Below are 22,150 nucleotides of genomic sequence, written 5' to 3'. Positions count from 1 at the left end.
GTTTGGACAGAATTTTAGTATGTGGTTCTTAGTTATTATTATATAGCATAATATTTTTGGGGAGGTGGACTAATTAGCAAATTAGTTTATGTGCAATAAATGATGGTCTACTCTGAAGAAAAGTCAGATATATTTTAGTATTTATGATGTTGAAATAGAATTTGCATAGTTGCCTTGTGTCAATCTCATGAAGGATTATGAAGTTCTAAATTTCTTAAATTAATTTTGCTTTATCTACTTATGTTTGAGAATTAAGAGCATTCTTAATGCATTCCTATTTCCATTTGGAAAATACAGGAATGTTTGCATTGATTTTTATACTTTGACTTGGAAGGGAGTTAGGTGATTTTTGAAAAATAGTTTCAATTTGGACTGAAGTGCAAAAGTCATCCAATAACAATTTACTTTTATTCTTGGCTACCGTTTCTTTTTAAGGTATGTAAAATTTCACTGACGGTTTTGCTCCTGTTTTTATAGTTGCATGTAGTCTTCATTTTTCCTTCTAGTATTATTTTAAGTTGATTTAGAAAGAGCACCAAGAAACTGACATGGTTTTACACTTACACAGTAGTATTTAAATATATATGAATAGTGTAAACTCTATAAAATCTATTGTATACTAAACTCGCTACTTAGAATACCTTTGAAATTGTAGCACCATATAGTTCTAATCTTGTTTTGTTATTCATAGTCTGCGGTGCATAAGTTCTCTACTGAAACGTATGTCATAGTTTGACAATCATTGTTTACACGTAATTTTCTCTCTTTTTATTACAATGCTTCCCCAGCAAGGACAAGTTTGGAAGGTTTGCAAAGCTTTTCACCTTCCCTTTGCCCGCTTGCCCGCTTTCAGATCAGTTTCATGTTTCATAACTTCTCTTTCTGCAATTCACAACATAGCCATAGTAAAAGATGAAAAAAAAAAACATTAAATTGCAATATGATATTTCCTCACACATAGTAGAGAGATAAAACTTTTCAAAGGACACATTAAAAAAAATGCAATGAGAAGTTAAATAGCAATGTTATAGTTTAATTCCCTAAGAAATAACATCTCACTAGCAAGCAGTTAGTTAAATGTCGCATAACGAACCACTGAATAGTACTGATTATATTCTGTATTGCTAATAGTTCAGATAAAAAGTTCTTTCTAATGCTTACATTTGTATAATGCTTTACAGTTTACTACAGAGAATGCTATATGGCTGATGTGGTCAAAATGTAAACATTCCCATTTATTCTGTGCTTACGAGATCTAGAACAGATACAGATTCATTGTTTGACGTGCTGCCGGTATGATGGAAAAATACTGTTGTGACTCAGGTGTTCAGAGGAACAGGTTACACACTTGAGTACTATAAAGACAATTTTAGCAGCTTCCAGTTCTTTTGAACTAGGGCTCTTGTATTAAAATGTTTAAAATGAATGAGGAAAACATTTTGGAAAAGACATTTAAACATAAGCTTTATTTTATAACACTTAGAAAGAAACATTTCCAGTACTCTTCTGAATATTTAATTTTGTAATAATTTATTAGCTTCAGATGAATACAATTCTACCTCAAACCAAGACTTTTTTTTTTCTTTTTCTTTTTTTCTTTAGGTTTGAGCTTTTTTCTTCACTGCTGTTCTGCGCTAACTGCTTTGAAACTTTCCATGCATTTTTTTCAGTAGAAGAACATCTCTGTACTGTCTCCCATTGCATATTTCAGCTGTGACAATCCCTGCACTTTGCCTATTCATTTTATCACCTGCTCACCAAAAACAATAAATATCTCTAATTTCTGATTACAGATTTGCTATTAGTTGGTTTTAGAACAAGGATGCATTTCACTTTTTTATTACTGTTGTTTTATAGGCATGTGGAGATCCCAAGGCAAAACCATCCTACCTTATTGACAAAAATCTGGAATCTGCTGTGAAATTCATAGTCAGAAAGTTCCCTGCTGTAGAAACTCGCAACAACAATGTAAGTCATAGAAATTTTTGTGCTACTTGATTTTAACCATCAGTAGGGAAATGGTTAGATTAATACTTGAAATAGTTCTTATTTGTCTAACTCTTTATATTTTGGTATACCAATTATGTACATTGATGAATGACTTTCAGAGACACAGACACTATTCTTATCTTTAAAACTGGGAAAAATGACTGAAATATGTCACCGTTTTATCATACAAAACATAAGATGTTAATTTCTTACACACTTCTTCACTTTCAAGTTGCAACAGAAAGTAAGGTAATAGATATGTTTATGTTCCAGATATTTGCATGACTAGTTGGGGAGTTTTTCCTAATAATCATACACTATTTTGAAATTAGTAAATGTCATAGAGCTTGTATTGTTTTTAGTAATTAGCTATGTTTAGTTATAAAATATATGTTTCTTTAATATTTTTACATTTGAGAAAACTGTTTCTGAAAAATAATATAACTAGGTGATGTTGTAGGATCTTTATTTTTCCATATTACTTTCTTCAGATGGGGTAGTTTTTCTTAGTATATCAAAATATAATCATATTCAGAGTTTACATAATCCTGATATGTTTACATAATCCTTTGGTAGTTCTTTATAATAATTTCTATAAAAACTAATTTTAGAAAATTAGAGCTAATTTTTATTTTACCATGTTCTTTCCATATAAATTTTGTTGACTTGGAATCTTTCTACACATCTTCTCTTTTTAAATATTTTTCTTTGGTAGTCTTGTGTTATAATCTTTGCTCTCTTTTTCTTTATGTACAAACTTTGTATGGAAATTTCGTCTTACATATGGTCTTCCTACTTTTGAGAAACTGTTTAAAAAACTTTGTCATCTTTTAGTTTCCTTAAATCCTATATTTTTATTGAAGATTCATATTTAACTTACTGATATCACCTTTACTTAAAAATATTTTAATGTAGAGGGAAAATACCAGTCAGAAGTAATAAAGTCTGGTTAAAGTCTCTGTTTCTTGTGAGTACAGGTTAATAGAGGTCTTTCTTTGTTTCATAGAATATGTTTTGTAATTGGTATATTAAGGTATCACAACTAGTTGCTGATTACAAATGGGTGATTCAAAGTACACACTTTTTAAGAACAGTATTATTTGTGTGGAGACTCTTTTTAGTTATTGACATTAATTAGCTGACTTATCTGAGAAATAATATACTCAGAATGAGAGAGGGTTTATGAGAATCGTTTTACATTTAGTTTCATATACACTTCTGTTTCTCCTGGCTTATAAAATCTCTGTGATATGAGCTCTTGAGAGAATCATTTAAGTTTAATTTGTGTGTGTGTGTGTGTGTGTGTGTGTGTGTGTAAATGTCCATGTGAGAACAAGCATAGTTCCTAAATATGAGGTCTTTTCTTAGAAAATTAGCAAGATCTGATTAAATACAGTTTTCATAACAGTAACATATTTTGTTAAAGAGTAAATTAAGAGTCTTTGCTCCTTGATTTGTGGGGTAAACTTTATAATAATGCTGCTGTTTCTTGTTTTTTCTAATATTTGTACTTCCCTTCTCAACTTTTGCAGCACAAAGTTGTTTTTTTTAAGTAATAGCTTTATTAAGGTACAATTCACATATATACAGTTTACTCATTTAAAGTATACAATTCAGTGAGTTTTTAGTACATCCACAGAGTTGTGTGTCTAGTTCCACAATTTTAGAACATTTTCATCACCCCAAAAAGAAACCCCAGACCCATTAGCATTCACACCTGCTAATCCCCCATCCCTATGCGAACACTAATCTACTTTCTGTATGCCTGTTTTGGAGATTTCATGTAAATAGAATCCTATAACATGGTCTTTTGTGACTGGCTTTTCTTTTAGCATAATGTTTTCAAGGTTTATCCAAGTTGTAGCATGTATCAGTACTTCATTTCTTTTTATTGCCAAAAAAATTCCGTTTTGTGGCTATAACATTTTATTTATCCATCCATCAATTGATAGATGATTGGATTGTTTCTACTTTTCTTACTATTATGAATAATGCTGCCATGAACATTTGTGTAAAAGTTTTTGTGTGAACTTATGTATACTTTGAAGTAGAATTACTGGGTCATGTGGTAATTTTTTGTTTAACCTATAAAATCAGTTGGATATTGTTGGATATTACGCTGCTTGTAGAATTTACTTTGGTTGTTTTGTGCAAAGTCTCAGTTTTGTGATACGGCCTTTACAACTATCTCATGTAATGCTATTGTATTATTTTTTGCCTACTGAAGTATTATATACTGGGTATTTATGAAGTTTTATGATCTCAGTTTTGATTAATCCTGGTGAGAAGTTCCTAGCCAACTTGGGTTAGGAAATGACAAATGAGTGCCACTTTGTTATTATTTTTTAATTTCATGGAAGTAGTTAATGGAGGTGTCAGGACTGGGAATGGCAGTAGCATCTGGGAATGATGGAAACTTGCAGATTTCTGGGTGCTAAGTAAACTGAAAAAAATATATTGATACCGTGGTTGGTTTTTTTTTTCCTTCTTATTCCTGGTCTTTGGGTCCCTATATAAATATGTATCACAGAGCATGCTTACTTTATCTCAGAAATCAGGGAGAATTCCTGGTAAGCACTAACTTGTCCCCAGTTTTAGAAAAGGCAGACAAAAATATTGTTTTGGTGAAAAATTAAGCACAAATTTTATTTTGAAGTTTCTGAGAGTAGATTCCTACAAAAAGGCTACCTGTATGCTGATAGATAACCTGGTTATCTGGTATTCTAACAAAGGGAGGACACTGCTAACAGATACAGCCAGATTGGTTCCTAACATAGCCTCAGCAATGATGATGTTGGGTTCTGTTGAGTCAGTTTTGCTGTCTTGCTTGGGCCCTTTTGTGACCAGTTAGAAACTTTTGTACTCTTCCAGTTCTGGATTTAAGGAAAGTCTGGGCCAAAGGATGTCTTGTTTTGTTTTGTTTTGTTTTGTTTTGTTTTGTTTTGTTTTGTTTTGTTTTGTTTCCCTGAGTCATGATGTTGAACTAAATGTGCCCGTAGGCTTCAAAGTAGGCTGATTAAGTAAAATTCAAATGAATAAGAGTTTTGTAACTATAGTAGCACTTACTAAGTGTCTAATATTTGCCAGGCTATTTTAATAGAGTTAATAGATTTTTAAATTTATTTTTAGGTTAAGGAAAGCATTTCTGAGCAGAGAGATTGTCTGATTTATAACATGATAATCTTCTAGTATTTTGAAAGGGTGACTGCAAGTGAATGTAAAATTGGTTTCCCAGAAATTTCTTCTGAGTATATAGAGGGAAATTTGTTATTTTCCTGGGTAAAGAAAATAGTAGAAATTCCATATTTTAACAGGTAGAAATTGTTTTGTCCAAGAAATTCTGAGGAGCATTTTAAGGAAATGATCATGTTTATGTACGTGAAGACACTTCTTATGAAATGTTTCCTAAAATATTTCAAACTTTATTTACCCCTTTTGTTCTTGTGTTGTATTTCCATCTAAAAGCTAGTTTGTTTTTTAAAACAGTTTAAATATCTGACACAACAATGTCATTATAGGATTTGCCTACTTACCTACATTTTAGTATAAAATTTTGGATTTGATTCCCAAATTAATGACAAAATGATATGTGTATGTTGAATTAAGTCTTAATTCCCTAAGAGTGAAGACCTTGTTAGTGAGGAGAGTGCCACAAGAATAATATAAGGGATTCTAGATTGAGAAACAGGCCATTATTGAAATAATTTGAAAATTAAGTTTTCAAACTTAGAGGAATATTTTGTGTTATGTGTTAACTTTTTTCTTAAGGAACACAGTATTACAGGATATTATGGAATAAATTAAATATTTTAAGTAGCTTGCAAGGTTACTCAAGTAAAGACAAAATAAAGCAACTCTAATGTTAGTTGTGAGACAGCATTAGAATCTGTTTTTAGATAACTTTTTATCCCTAGTGCTTGGTACATAAGAGACAGTAAATAAATGTTTGAATGAGTGAATAAAATTTATTTTATTCAATCATTATTTAAAATTTATGTCAGAACTCAAACTTACCAATAAATTTTTAACTTCATTATGTTGTTAGCTAAAAATTTACTATCCTTTTTAGTGGAGCTACACAGATACATCTCATTAATGATACTACTGAGAGCAAACTGGAATAAGATGAGTCCCAGCTTCTTAAAAACATAAATGTGTTTTGGGAGTGGGCTGGTGGACTTGAGGACAGATGTAGGGAAACCCTGACACATGCACTGTGATTTAGTAGAAGGAAGAGGTGAGGAAATTTACTTGTTTCTAGCTTGTCTTGTCTTGGCTTCCATTATGATGTGGTAGTATACTGGTTACGAGGATGGACTTTAGAGTCAGTGAAACAGAATTTGAGTTCTGGTCTTTCCACTTATTAGCTGAATGATTTGGGGTAAGGTATTTCACATCTTAAAGCCTCTTTGTTATTCTCTCTAAAATGATGATAATACCAATCTCAAGAAGCAGTTTAATATCTCCTACAGTACTTCACAGATTTGTGTGACAAATTGCTTTTGAAAAATGGAAGCTGTTACTTATATTACCCCTCTGACTTTTTGGTCTGCTTCACTGCCTTTTCTTCTAGCTGCCCTTTAAATGTGGGTAATTCTAAATGACTGCTTCCCACCCCACCCGCAGCAGTATATATGTATGAAAACTTTCTCTTCCATTGCTTCAACTAAGTAATCTACTCTCTTCTGTTTTCTGGGTTCTGAAATTCTAGGTCTGATTCCAGCTACCCTTTGGACAGCTGCACAAGTTAAATAATAACAAACTTTGTATCCAGTATTGAACACATGATTATTCCCCATTTTGTTTCTCTTCTGTGTTTTCTGCCTGGAGCCATCATCTTCCACTTGGTTATCTAAACTAGAATTTTTAGATTCCCCTTTGGCTTTTATAAAATGTCAAGTTGGTGATTTAGAGCTCGTCGTTTTTAATACTTGTCAGTTTCAATAATGTCTTGAATTTATCCCCTTCAGGTCCGAGTCTCCTGCTGGGACAAATGCTATGATAATCCAAACACTGCTTTTCTTGCCATTCCAGTCTCTCCTCCTATTGCCACTCCCCATTCCCCACACTAGAGAGGCCAAACAGAACACTAATCTGTTTCTTTGTGGTAACTCCCATCTCTGTTTTCCTGCCCTAAGCACTCATCTTTGAATTCTGTTGACTAGGATGTAGTAGGCCAGCAAGAAATACTTTGGTTTTAAAAGGAATTATTATATAATAAGATAATATAACAAGATTTGGAGGATATATTTTGTCATTAGTCAATATGTCTCTCTGTATATCTGTATAAATACCCTAATGTAAACTTAAATATTTGGTTTTGACCAAGTAAACTGTGCCAAAATTGAAAGAATTTTAATACAATGAGAACTAACTAAAGTGTCTATTCTTTTAAAAAGGTATCATCAATATTCATTTAATATCTCTTCTACATGTAATAGTCTTTAATTCTAACTTGAATAAACAGAATAAATAGAAGAATGAACCCCTCATTAAAGATAGAAGTAAGCCATGCTTTGATATATTTGAAAAGTATTTGAAATAGGTTAAGTGCTGGCAGGGAATTGCATTAGCACTAATGACCTACCTAAACTGGTTTAAATTTCCTTTTAGTTTATACCTAAATAACATAAATTCATGGTAATGAGCCAAATAGTTCAGAAGAATTTAAGATGAAAAGTGGGTGTATCTCCTACCCACTATTTCCCACCCTAGTCATATTTCTCAGAAGGAACGTCTTCTAAGGAATATGCTTGTTCTTTTATAAATTCATTTGCCAGTGTTAGACAATGCCTATTATAAATTCTCTTCTACAGAAGATGATAATTGAGCTCATTCGATTTCTTGCTCCTTACTTACTCTCCCTTCTTCTTGATATTTGATAGTTTTGTTGTTAATATTTTTGGATCATTGGTTACTTCCTTTTTGAATTTCACATAGTACAGTTCTCTGTTTTTATGCCCTCACCCTTGGTCATTTATACTTTAATGCTGTCAAAATTGTTAGTGCTTTCTTTTGTTTATGAAACCATAAAATGTTCTGAGACTGATTTCTGTGCTGATTCCAAAAATTAACTAGTAAAGACCTGAGTGCTTAGTTTGTATTCTTCATTCCATTGTCACATTGGACTTAAAATAATTTATTTATGTTTATATCTTTAATATATTTACCATTAAAGTAAAATGGATTCTTTCATCCAGAATTATTTTGTAGTTAAATTTGTTTCATAGGTATATCATGATTTCTGGACTTACAGTTATGTGCCTTGATAGAATTCTTAAAATTTATCCATCCTAATAATCATATCATCTATGTAAGCTTTCCTTTTTGTATGGAGCCCACTCTTCTATAACCTGCTGTCGTCTAACTCCTCTGGACAGTTTGCTTATGTCTGCTGCAAAGCTTTCATCTTGGGAAATCTTCTCTTTGTTGTCCCAAATATAATGGTTTTTACCTGGGCTTTTACATGAAGTTTTCACAGAATTTGGGAATCCCCTGATACTGTATACAGAATTTGAATGTGAGTGTATTTTTTGGCTTTCATTGTATTCTCAGGGTTGATTCCTATGATCCCAAAACACATGTGCTTTGAAATCACTTTATTTTGTGAATTTTGTGTACTATATATTCTAATTATACTAAACTCTAATCGTAACCTCTTCAGCTCATTGATGCTCTCTGTTTTCCTGCAAATGAGACTGCTAATGAGCATTATACTGGGGTTTTCCCCATGGAGATGCATTCCTGGCATTTGCAATCATCTTTCTATTTTCCTCAAATTTCTTAGTTATATCTTGCCCTTAGTGATAGTTTTTTAGCTATCTTCCAAACTGTCCCTTTGGCTGCAATGTTGGTTATGATGCCCTTCCTAGTAACAAAGGATATTACCAATATGTAATCACTTGTTGATCTTTAATTTTTATTTTCTTGGTTATTTGTTTGAAGGGAGCTTTAGCTACTTTTGGCCTGGTACCCTTTGAGCACCGTTAGTATGGTTTCTGTTTATCATGGCTGCCCTGGTCTTACCTTTTGTCAGATCAAAAAATTTTTGCTAAGATGCAGAGTAAAAGGCGACAAAAGAAACTATAGTGGAGTAAATAAGAGATGTTGCAAAAACACTTACTCTTCTTTATTCTTCTTCCTAGCAGTCATCTTGGGCTAAAAATGTTTTAAATATGTATACTAATGGTCTTTAGCCAAAAATAAATAGGATAGTATACGATGTTAGTCCTCTGTGTAGTGTTAGATAGAATGCAGAACATGGGAAAATATATTTAAGTGCTTTTTAAAAAATGTTTATTTATTATTTTAAACAACATTTTTTAAATGTTTGTTTATTTTTGAGACAGAGAATGAGACAGAGTGTGAGTCGGGGAGGGCCAGAGAAAGGGAGACACAGAATCTGAAGCAGGCTGCAGGCTCTGAGCTGTCAGCACAGAGCCCAACGTGGGGCTCGAACTCATGGACCGTGGGATCATGACCTGAGCCAAAGTCAGACACTTAACTGACTGAGCCACCCAGACGCCCCTAAGTGCTTATTTTTTAAGGAGTATTTTATTTTGGGAGAGTATGTGTATACTTTCATGGCACAAATTGACCATGCTTTCCTTAGCCTTGAGGTCTTTGTTTATGCTGTTTTCACTATATGGAAAAATACTTGCCTCCCATATTCTTTCATTAGGCTAACTTCTACTTGTCTTTTGGGTTTATCCTCAGATGTCACCATTTCAGAGAAACTTTCTTTAACCCTTTCAAGTTAGGTTAAGTGCTGCATGTATAGTTCCCTCCATTTATCATTCATTCACTTATTTAAAACATTTGTTGAGTGCTATCTGCATAGTCCTGTTATGGGAGAGGGGATCCAGCAGTGAATAACTAAATCAAATTACAGTTCTTGTAGAGCTTATGTTCTATTGGATAAAGATAGACAAAAAAAGAATATGAATGTAATATCAGGTAGAGATGAGTTTTAAAAAGAGCAAAACAGAGTGATAGTGGGGAGATACTTAAGGTGACCAGGGAATGCCATACTGAGAAGGATATTTGCAGTCATTGAGATTAGAGCTAATAGTGGCTTGGGCCAGAATGGTAGAGGTGAGAAATGTTCAGATTCTGAATTACTTTGAAGACAGCCATTAAATGTTCAGATTCTGAAAATGTATTTTGAAGATAGAGTCTTCAGTAATTTGCTGATCCATTGGTATGGGGTACATGAGACTATGAGAGATGACCCCAAGATTTTGGCTTGAACAGATCTCAAGATTTACTTGGGTAAGGACCCAAGATGAACAGGTTTGGGGTGGGCGCGGGCATAAAAGGGGATAGTACTCAACAACTCAATATTAGATATGTTCAATATGTCTAAATATTAGAAATCTGAGTGGAGATTTTGAGTAGCCAAGTATACGTATTAAGTCTAGGGCACAGGCTAACATGAAACAGAAGTTGAAATGGAATTATTGAGTGTTTTAAGAGAGAGAGGGAATGGCATAATCATTGAGAATGAGAGAATGAATTGACAGTAAAAATTGGCAGTGAAAATGGTGTTGTGTTGCTACTCAGTTATGGTTTATGGTCATGAATTCAGGTTGAGATCAAGTCAGCATATGTATATGCTTTCTCTTATTGTGGGTTTTATCAGGCAGTCATGATGGAGAAAGAGATAAGGGAGTAATCCAGTGATGGGCCACTCAGTCTTAAAATGGTTAAAAAAGGTATTATGGCATAAGAAGGCAAGTGACAGGAAAAAAATGGTAGGGTAAATGGATCGGAGGTGCTTCTGAGTTCCAAGAATTGATGAGGATGTAAGGTATTAGGAGGGTATTACAGGTCTTAAGTGGGAGTTATTCATAGATGCCAGTTAACCTTGTTTCCAAATCTCCCAAGAACAACATATAAACAAAAAGGTCAGGAAGAAGCCAAGAGAGTTTAAGCATAAACTTTATTCCTCTTTACAGGCCTGCAAATTGAGGAAATTTAACATGAGCCACCACACTGTCAATATGTAAGAAAAATAATCCCTGGGAGCCCTCTTTATTTTAGGGTATCCTTTAACTTTCCCCATCTTCCTCACCATCCTCACTACCTTTAGAAGCTCTGACCATTCTTGTGGTCTTTCTCAAACTGGGAAGGGGGAGGAATGTGTGTGTGTGCTTTAAACTTCTTTCATGTTATTACTAGTTGGTGAGGGTTTTTGTCTTGTATTATAAGCATTATAGTGTTTCACCATTTTTGAACCTTGCACCTAGAAGTTAATTGTGGTGTAACCAGCTTTTAAAACTGGATATTTACCTTAAAAAAAAAAGGTGAGAGTTACCTGCATACTGACATGTACATCCTTCAGTAGTCTATATACTCTTTTAGAGGCAAGGTCATCATTTTATTCACAGTTTTATCCGCAGCTCCTCTCATGATGCCTGATAATATAATAGGTTGGGATGTTTGTTGACTAAATGAATAATATATTTATGAATAAGTAAGTAAAATGTGGTATATCCATTTAATGGGATACTATTCAGCAATTAAAAGGAACACACTACTGATAGATGTTGTAGTATTGATGAACTCCAAAACATTGGGCTAAGTGAAAGAAGTCAGATGCAAAAAGCTACATATTGTGTGGTTCTATTTTATAGGAAGTGTCTAGAAAAAGCAAATTTGTTGAGACAGAAAGTAGATCAGTAGTTGCTTGGTTCTGGGGGTAATGGGGTAAGAGTGAGGTTAACTGTAAATAGTATATCTTGGGATAATGGAAATGTTCTAAAACGATAGGGTTGGTGGTTGCACAACTCTAAATTTATGCACATTATTTAATTGTTCATTTATCATGGATGAGTTTTATGTTATGTAAGCTACCTTTTTTAAGTGATTTATATTTTTATTTTTTAAATGTTTATTTTTGAGAGAGAGAGAGCATGCCACCCAGGCACCCCATAAACTGTATCTTAATAAAGCTATGAAAAACAATTTTCAACAGCCAGAAGGGGTATTTTATTTTTTATTTTTTATTTTTTTTAAGTTTATTTATTTATTTTGAGAGCACGCTTGCGTGAGCTTGAGTGAGAAAGGGGTAGAGAGACGGGGAGAGAAAGAATCCCAAGCAGGCTCCGTGTTGTCAACATGGATCCCCATGTGTGGCTTGAAATCACTAACCACAAGATCATGGCCTTAGCCAAAGTCAGATGCTGAGCCACCCAGGTGGTCCTGGAAGTATTTCAGAAAAAATGAAATGTATTCAGAAACTGTGAGATCATGACCTTAGCTGAAGTTGGGTGATTAACTGACTGAGCCACCCAGGCATCCAGAGAAATAAAAACTTTAAAAAGTAAAAAAGTATAACCATCAAGGACAGTTTAATGTTGACTTATTACCTTGATATGTCAGTAGCACCTGAGGCCATCTTGACATAAATAGTTCGGCATAATTATTGATTATAATGTTGACATCTAATCTGTAAGAAAAGCTTGATTTTTTTCAGTGCCCAGGTTATGAAAGCAAGGTAATCACATATTAGAAAAATAAAAATTATTAAAAATGAATGTGAGGAACTAGCTTCATTTATATTGGAAAATGGTGCCATTATACAAAAATTACATTATCATTAACACAGTATACTACCTTTTATATAAATATGTTACACTAACCTCTCTTTACTCTAGGACCTATAATTAGTGATTTTTCTAGTACTAATGATAAAATTACAGTAGTTCACGAGTTTGTATTAATTTGACCATCCTGTAACCAGAAATCTTAAACTTTCAGGATCTTTTCAGGTGCAACTTAAGGTGCACAGGTGGTGAAATAGAGATTGTTTTAATTTGTGTTACTTATTAGTCTTTGTTTCAGTTACTTGGTACTATATAACAGATGACCCCAAATATTAGCTTAAAACAACAACTTATTTCTTATTCTGTAGGTTCACTGGGCGGTTCTTGTGTTTGTCTCACCAGCCTTATGTCACAACTACATGTAGCTGGTGGGTTGGCTGGGGGGTGGGCCTAACTGAGATAGCAAGATACTGAGACTTTTCTTTCCTCATGATATATCTGAGGCCTCTTCACACATGGCACTCAAGGGCAGTGTTCCAAAAAGAGCAAAATCAGAAGCTGCAAGGCCTCACATTAACAGTGTCATTGCTTCTGCTTTCTGTTGGTCAAAGCAAGTCACAAGGCCAGCTGAGATTGTAAGGGTGGGAAAAGAGAATACTATTGATGGGAGGAGCAATAAAGTCCTATTACAAAAGTGGTATGTATAAACCTTTAATTTCTTTGCCTTTCTGCTCTTTAAAATATAAAACTCTGTTCTTTGGAATTAATTTAAACGATGACTAGCAATACAAATTTGAAAAAATTTAATATATAAAATGAGGAGGTTGAATTAGAGGAGTTCTTGGAAGCTGTAGTCTGATGAGGCTACAAATAAATACAAGTATTTTCTGAAAAGAAAATAGTTATAGCTTGGCTTGTTCCTATACTACTTTTGTATCATTGTATGGACACTTGAATGTTGAAGTATATCGAAGAGGTGTTTTAAACTTTGATGTCTCATTGACTTCATTTGGCATTTTGCCCTCTTTATGGTCTGTTTCTGTATCTGGAAAGTGAGGATAAAAATATACCTGGATTGGGAAGATAAAAGTTCGGGGGTGGGGGGCGCCTCGGTGGCTCAGTTGGTTAAGCATTGGACTTGATCTCAGCTCAGGTCTTGATCTCAGGGTGGTGAGTTCAGGCCCCACACTGGGCTCTGCTGAGCGTGAAGCCTGCTTAAAAAAAATAAGATGTTCTGGACACAGATGGGAGTGATAGTTGTACAACGTTAGTATATTTTTAAGTGTGAACTACACATTTCAAAATGGCTGAAATTGTTAAAGTAGATTCTGTGTTATGTATATTTTATTGCTGTAAAAAACATGTACCTTGAAGAGTATTTATGAGGATTAGATTCAGTAACAAATTTTAAATACTCAGTCATGCTTAATTACTAGGCAGGTGTTAAGGATACTTCCCTGAAATTTATTTACTACCCTTTGCTCAGAAAAATGCATTTATGAAATACTGACTACCAGTAGAATCATTTTGTATATGATAGAAGGAGAATCCTACAAAATGTTATGGACCTTTTTTTTAAAATGAGTACTCTTGGGGCACCTGGCCGGCTCAGTTGGTGGAACCCGCAACTCTTGATCTTGGCATTGTAGGTTTGAGTCCCTTGCTGGGTGTAGAGGTTACTTAAAAATAAAATCTTTAAAAAAGTAAAATGAGTACTCTTTGTGCTGATTTGGATTTTCAGGTAATCTTAGATTCGCTTATATTGGATCGAATATGCCATTCTTTTTAGACGCTTCTTGTTTCCTTGTTTTATGCTTTTCTGTCCTGGAAGGACATAATAAAATATTTTGCCCAACTTTGGGGATTTATTCCAGGGATTAAATCACCAGTCTGTGTTAGGATACATAAACTCATTTGAGACATGAGTTGATACCTGATATTGCATTCATTTATAATCAGCAATGCAATTTAAAAATTGACTATGATTTTTACATTGAGAATCTTGATGATTGGAAATTAATTGATAGATTAATTGTACATCCTAATATGTGCTGGTATTCTTTCAACGTTTATTTTTGGGACAGAGAGAGACAGAGCATGAACGGGGGAGGGGCAGAGAGAGAGGGAGACACAGAATCGGAAACAGGCTCCAGGCTCTGAACCATCAGCCCAGAGCCTGACTCGGGGCTCGAACTCACGGACCGCGAGATCGTGACCTGGCTGAAGTCGGACGCTTAACCGACTGCGCCACCCAGGCACCCCTGTGCTGGTATTCTTGATGTTGGAGATATAGCAGAGAGTGTTACAAACCTTCTTGCTCCGTGGATTTAAATTCAAGTTGGGTTTTTAGATAACAAACAGTTAATGGAAATAAACACATACTTTGATTTGGTGATAAGTGGTAGGAAGAAATAAAAAGCAGGATAAGCAGTTAAAGAGCAAGGAGGAAAGGAGACTATTTTATTTTATTTTTACGTTTATTATTTAAAAAAAAATTTTAAGTTTATTTAGAGAGAGAAAGAACACGAGTGGGGTAGGGACAGAGAGAGACAGAGACAGAGACAGAGAGAGAATTCCAAGCAGGCTCCACACTGTCAGTGCAGAGCCCAATGTGGGACTCCACTCACGAACTGCGAGATCATGACCTGAGTCAATATCAAGAGTCAGATGCTTAACCAACTGAGCCACTCATGAGCCCCAAAAGGAGACTTTTTTTTTTTTTTTGAACCAAAAGGTCTCACATGTTTATTACTGAACCAACCTACAGGTGCAGAAGCATCGTAACAGAGAAAAGTCAATTTCCTGATAAAACAGATCTACTGGTCAGGCAGTAGGGAGGGATGGAATAGAAACACCTGACTTTCAGGCAGCATAAACTTGTGCCATCTCATGTTCGATCCCTTACAGACCCAGCTTCATTCTTCTCCAATTCTGCCTCTTGGAGTTGTATCTGATTTTATTACCAGTTTTCATCCGAACCCACGGGGCAATGGGACGATTCTGCTTTTGTTTCTTGGCAAGGAATCGCTTGATCCTGAAAGTCTTGTGAGAAGACATGGCGAGAAGTGGCCAGCGGCACACACAAGGACGGCGTAGAAGAGGGAAAAAAAGCAAAAGGAGACTATTTTAGATAAGAGTGCTTAACAGTGGCTTCTCTGAAGAGAAGTGAGGGAGTGAGCTATGCAAACAAGTGGCAAAAACATCCCAGACTTGAGAAAGGAAGTGCAGAGGCTCTGAGGTGGGACCAACCTTGATGAATTTGATGAACAGAGGAGAAAGACCTGTATGACAGCTACTGAGTGAGGCTAAAGAAGTCAAAGATGAAGTTTGGAGAGCAGTTTGGAGGCTAGTGTAGTGGTCTAGATGAGAGTTAATGACAAAGGGTGGTAGCTGACAGTTCCTTTCATAAGAGGTTTACCCAAATACCTTCTCAGGACTCATATTTTTAAAAGTGTGGTTTAGAATATCATATTAAGAAACTGAACAAAGCTTTTTCTGAGACCAAACTTCTATACTTGGTTGTTACTGTTTTGTTTTTGAATTTTCATTTTTATTTTTTAAATTTGATTTAAATCCAAGTTAACATATAGTGTAAGAATGATTTCAGGAGTAGAATTTAGTGATTCATCACTTACATATAACACCCAGTGCTCATCCCAACAAGTGCCCTCCTTAATGCCCATCGTGCATTTAGCCCATCCCCCACCCAGCACCCCTCCAGCAACCCTGTTCTGTTTTTAAGAGTCTAGTATGGTTTGCCTTTCTCTCTCTTTTTATCTTATTTTTCCTTTCCTTCCCCTATGATCATCTGTTTTATTTCTTAAATTCTACATTTGAGTGAAATATATTTGTCTTTCTCGGACTGACTTATTTCACTTAGCATAATACACTTTAGTTCCATTCACGCTGTTGCAAATGGCAAGATTTCATTCTTTTTGATCACTGAGTAATATTCCATTTGTGTGTGTATGTGTGTGTGTGTTTATGTGTACACATCTTCTTTATCCATTCATCAGTTGATGGATATTTGGGCTCTTTTCATACTTTGGCTTTTGTTGATAGTGCTGCTATAAACATTGGGATGCATGCGCCCCTATGAGTCAGCATTTTTGTATCCTTTGGATAAATACCTAATAGAGCAATTGCTGGGTTGTACGGTAATTGTTTTTAAATTTTTGAGGAACATCCATACTGTTTCCAGAGTGGCTGTCCCAGTTTGCATTTCAACCAGCAGTGCAAAAGGGTCCCCTTTCTCCTCATCCTTGTGAATATCTGTTGTTTCCTGTTTTGTCAGTTTTAGCCATTCTGACAGATGTGAGGTGGTATCTCATTGTAGTTTTGATTTGTATTTTCCTGATGATGAGTGATGTTGGGCATCTTTTCACATGTCTGTTAGCCATCTGAATGTCTTCTTTGGAAAAGTGCCTGTTCATGTCTTTCGCTCATGTCTTCACTGGATTATTTGTTTTTTGGGTGTTGAGTTTGATAAGTTCTTTATAGATTTTGGATACTAACCCTTTATCTGACATTTTCTCCCATTCCATTGGTTGCCTTTTAGTTTTGTTGATTGTTTCTTTTGCTGTGCAGCAGCTTTTTATCTTGAGGTCCCAATAGTTCATGTTTGCTTTTGTTTCCCTTGCCTCTGGAGATAGGTTGAGTAAGAAGTTGCTGTAGCTGAGGTCAAAGAGGTTGCTGCCTGTTTTCTCCTCTAGGATTTTCATGGTTTCCTGTCTTACATTTAGGTCTTTCATCCATTTTGAGTATACATTTCTGTATGGTATAAGGAAGTTGTCCAGGTTCATTCTTTTGCATGTCGCTGTACTGTTTTCCCACCACCATTTGCTGAAGAGACTTGTCTTTTTTCCATTGGATATTCTTTCCTGCTTTGTCAAAGATTAGTTAACTATATAGTTGTGTGTCCATTTCTTGGTTCTCTATTCTGTTCCATTGATCTATGTTTCTGTTTTTGTGCTAGTACCATACTGTCTTGATGATTACACCTTTGTAATACAGCTTGAAGTCCGGACTTGTGATGCCTTCAGCTTTGGTTTTCTTTTTCAGGATTGCTTTGGCTATTTGGGTTCCATACTGTACTTGGTTTTTAAAAGGAACAAAATACTAGCATAATTTAGATCAAGAAAAATAGTTTATTATGCATAAGCAGTTTTGACAATGAAAGAACATAATACTTGAAATAGGTGAATAGAGAACTATAGCCACATTTCTTTGAAAATCAGTGAGTTGCCATCTTAGGCATTGGTTCTTTATTGTAATTTGCCAGTAATTTTTCTTTGAAAGAGTAAAAACTAGTAAATACTACATTTCAGTGAATTTTTTAGATACTTATTTTGTGTGTAAAATGCTTCTTAATTTGACAAAGATTGATAACCAACATTTTTCAGTGCAAAGATACGATGTTTTTACGATCTGTGTTGCTAATGTTTTTCCTGTTTGTTTTCGGTTTTTACATATTTTTTACTTTGAATGTTAAGAATAAGGATCCATGGTTTGAAATTTAGTGAAAGCATTGTACAAATATTTTGCTAATGTATATAGTTAATCTAAGTATCCAAAATAATGCTTTTAAAGTATTAATGAATAGAATCAGTTCTCAGAATTACACTTTTCTAATTCTGTTCTGTTACATCAAACAATTTATTATTGATCTGTTGTTTAGCTGTTTCCTGCTTTTTGTTTACTATAAAACAATGAGATGATGAACCTAAAATTAAATACATTTAGTAGTATCTACTCTCTTTCACTTTAAGAACTAAAAGGTACCATTCTTTTTTTGTGGTTGAAGTCTTAAAGTTGTAGACACTTTTGTTCTTTGTGGTTATAATTGATCTCTTTCATACAGAACTTTATGGAATTTATTGTCATTAAATAGGGAATATAATTGGGACGACTGAGTGAGATACTTGTAGAGTATTTGGAACAATGCCTGACAAGGAGTGTGTGCTCATATAATACCAGCTCTTACTAGAAGTACTATGAGTAGTACTACATTATTTAAAATAGCTTTTCTTTTGTTTTGAAGAAATGGTTTGTTTAGCCTCCTTTGCCATTTATCTAATATTGAATGAATAGCTTCTGGGTGCCAGGAACTGTCAGATGTTCTCATGTACATTATTTTGGCTAATGATGAGAGTATTAGGCTCTAATGGTTAAGTCAGTTAGTCTTGGTTGTTCAATAAGAGGTAGGCTTTCTAGCAAAATTTGTCATCTATGATTGACATAAAAACCTTTTAAATTTGTCATAATCTCTCCTCTGATAGATGTTTATGTTGGATACTTTTTTATGTTCAGAGCAATGTGATATGGGCTGTGGAGATTGAAAAAAATGAGTTTGGTACACTGTCTTATAGTGCTGGAGAAAGCTGTGATACAGGGTAGAAAATGATACTGTTAGAAATTATACACATTTAGAAGAGAGAGCTAATACTTGCATTCAGGGAAGAAGTTTAATCAGGCATGGTTTTTGAAGATAGGTTAACATTTAAACTGAATAGTTTGGGGATAGTAGGATTTGGACATCTCAGTAGAGGAAACAAATATGAGATGTGTATAGAAAATAGGGAATAGTTTGTTTTAGGTACTGTGTATGAATGAATGTAGGAGAAATTTTAGATTGGGAAAGTAAATTTTATTTAGAACCAAATTGTGTAAGGCCTTGAAAACTTGACTGTTTTGAATTCAGACATTTGTTAGTGGAGTGAATGTTTTTAGTCACTTTGAGGCTAGTTACATATGGTTTGGGGGAAATAAAGTTGAATGAGAAATTTAGACCATAATGAGATTTTATTACTAAAAAGGGAGGTGGTGACCATACAGAATGGTAGAAAGGACAGTTCTTTTACATTCTGTGGGCATTAGGTTCTTAATATGTAAAATAAAATGTGTGTAAAAGATCATTAAGGCCATAATGAGATGGTGACTCTGTCTTTTTTTTTTTTTTTTTTTTGGTCCAAACTAGGATGCTGAAATTGAAAGGAGGTACTATTAATAATTAAGCCCAGTAGCAACTGAGTTATACTGTTGCTTCTTATGAGTGTACTTTACCTATTATATTTCAAAACTCAAATTTAAAGTACTGAAAAGCAAAAAAAAAAAAAAAAAAAGACTAAGTCATCAATCATAAAGGTTTATTGTTGAACTTAAAGGTAAAGGTAATATAATCTGAGGAAATAGAATCTTTTAAAATTTATTAATTTAGTTTTAGTTGAAGTATAGTTGACACAGTGTTACATTAGTTTCAGGTGTATAACAGTAATTCCACAAGTTTATATGTTAATACTACGTTCTCCACAAGTGTAGCTACCACCTGTCACCATACAATGCTGTTGTAACACCACTGACAATATTCCCTATGCTATACTTTTTATTCCCCTAACTTACTCATTCCATAACTGGAAGCCTGTGTCTGCCACTCCCCTTCACCCATTTGTCCACTTGACACCCCCAGAAAATAGTCATTTTTGTATAAGTATCTGCTTGATGAGTGGTAATGATTAAAAATGTGCATATAAACATGGAAGTGTTTTGAAACAGATACATTGTTGAAAATAAAGTCAGTTACTCATAGATAAAGCTAAAACCAGTTACACATCACTGTAAGTATACACTTTAATATGTCTGGCATTATGAGGAAGTAATGAGGTACTTCATTTACATATTTTCTAGACATAATTCTTTAAATGTCTTCAGGGACTGCAGTCTTTAGGGTAGTTTACCCTATATTAGATGGGTCTACTAGACTGCTATACTTGCTATTTTAAACTGTCTTGTCAGAATTTTTTTTGAATTTTCCCTTGATGTTGCACTCACTGCTGTAAATTTTCTGGCTTATCATAATGGTTCAGTACAATTATGTAGAGGGGCACCTCTTCCCCCAACTCTCCTGTATAAGTAAGAACCGTATGAGGGCCTCAAAATTATGTGGACTATGACAGCAATTTTGTTACTTCAAACCACTTTTCCGTATTCTAGTTTTCTCACATTCTAGACAAGTGATTCTCAGACATTTAGTGTGCATTCAGATCACCTGGGTATTTTGTTAAAAGGCAAATTCTCATTCAGTAGATCTTCCTTGGGCCTGAGATTCTGCTTTTCTAATCAGCTCCTAAATGATGTGGAGTTGCTCTTCTGTGGACTACACTGAGAATATCAAGGTTCTAGAAGGTTTATTGGAATTCTGTCAGTCTTATGATACAGGGTGTTAAATGTGGCTGGATTCTTCCAGAACTTACAGTTTTGAAAAGAAAACCTAGGGCTTTTTAAATTTAATAATGCAGTTGATTGGATAATATTTATCTTTTATATTCACATTTCCCTCTTTCATGTTTACCAGTGTCTTAACTCTAGTTTTGCTTCTTTCTCATTTCTTTTTTTGTTGTTGTGGTTTTTTGCTTTTGTTTAATGTATTATTGTGTTTTGTGGATCTGGTCAGGGAACCGTTACTGTATTTTATGTTTGTATCTACATTTTATTTTGCATGCTTAACGTGGCTTTGCCTGGATGTTCTTTTTGGTAAGTTCCAAATTTATAAAGCATATTGTTTTTTTGTAGTGTAAGTCACAGTGTTTATCATCCTTTTTTTTCCTCTCACTTCTGGTAATGTGATCATGCTCTCATGAGTTGTTTTTAATTTTTTTTAAAGAGTTCATTTGATACCTTTCCCTAACATTTTCCAGTTTTCCTTAATAGTAGTGCAGTTTGGTACTAATCTGCTTTGATTGGTTTTATAGCCTCACACTGTCAGTTGCTGATCACTATTAGCAGTTGCTATGTCAAGTATTTTGGTTTTTTTTAAAAAGCCTTAATCATCTAGAGATACTGTTCTAAGAGCTTGTGCTTCCATATAGCAATCATAAAAGAAGATAGTTTGTAGTAAAATTAAATATTTTTGTTCTGAATGAAAAATGCATTCTAATTTTGTTTTTTTACAGCAACAGCTTGCACAGCTACAGAAAGAAAAATCAGAGATTCTGAAAAATCTGGCATTATACTACTTTACATTTGTAGATGTTATGGAATTTAAGGTATGTATTTTAATATATAAAGTTTAATATTTCAGAAGTAGGTTGATGTTTATTAATTGTATAAATTGCTTTGTCACTTGTAGATAATAAAATAAGAATTCTTTTGCAACTACAATTTAAAATATATTTTATTTTTGTGTTTTCTAAATTTAGTATTATTTACCTAGGTAGAAAATTAACATAAGCTTTTATTTTCAGGACCATGTTTGTGAATTGCTGAACACTATTGATGTTTGCCAAGTCTTCTTTGATATCGTAAGTATTATTTTCAGAAAAACTCCTGATTCTCTCCTGGTAGCTTCTTTTTTTTTTTCTTTTAACGTTTTTATTCATTTTTGAGAGACACAGAGAGACTGGGCACGAGTGGGGGAGGGGCAGAGAGAGAGGGAGATACAGAATCTGAAGCAGGCTCCAGGCTCTGAGCTGTCAGCATGGAGCCCGTATTTTGTAGCACTTTTTAAAGGTAAGGAGTTATAATGTATTTTCTATTTTTACTTATTTCACTGTCACTGAGTATAAATCTTGAGTGTATTGGAAAATAGTTGTTAATTTTAGTATTTTAGTAATTGCAAT

At 34.1% G+C, this 22,150-nt stretch overlaps 2 protein-coding genes across 3 annotated transcripts in view; one reads left to right on the top strand and one right to left on the bottom strand.

Moving 5' to 3' along the window:
• Nucleotides 1–22,150, top strand: part of NCKAP1 (NCK associated protein 1) — a 108,018-nt gene that overhangs the window by 16,591 nt on the left and 69,277 nt on the right. The window contains exons 2-5 of one of the 2 annotated variants that reach the window (XM_027055194.2): nucleotides 789–806; nucleotides 1,858–1,968; nucleotides 21,485–21,577; nucleotides 21,776–21,832. In XM_027055194.2, the coding sequence (XP_026910995.1) occupies nucleotides 789–806; nucleotides 1,858–1,968; nucleotides 21,485–21,577; nucleotides 21,776–21,832 (279 nt within the window). The remainder of the gene's footprint in view (nucleotides 1–788; nucleotides 807–1,857; nucleotides 1,969–21,484; nucleotides 21,578–21,775; nucleotides 21,833–22,150) is intronic. The other variant, XM_027055203.2, reaches the window with a different exon arrangement.
• Nucleotides 15,277–15,650, bottom strand: LOC106988480 (60S ribosomal protein L39-like). The gene has a single exon (XM_053215412.1). The coding sequence runs from the start codon at nucleotides 15,591–15,593 to the stop codon at nucleotides 15,438–15,440; it is 156 nt and encodes a 51-aa protein (XP_053071387.1). The 5' UTR covers nucleotides 15,594–15,650; the 3' UTR covers nucleotides 15,277–15,437.

This window comes from Acinonyx jubatus, chromosome C1, assembly GCF_027475565.1.
Source record: "Acinonyx jubatus isolate Ajub_Pintada_27869175 chromosome C1, VMU_Ajub_asm_v1.0, whole genome shotgun sequence".
NCBI classification, from domain to species: Eukaryota; Metazoa; Chordata; class Mammalia; order Carnivora; family Felidae; genus Acinonyx; species Acinonyx jubatus.
Note: the sequence above shows the minus strand (reverse complement) of the source record. Positions and strands in the feature narration are given on the sequence as shown.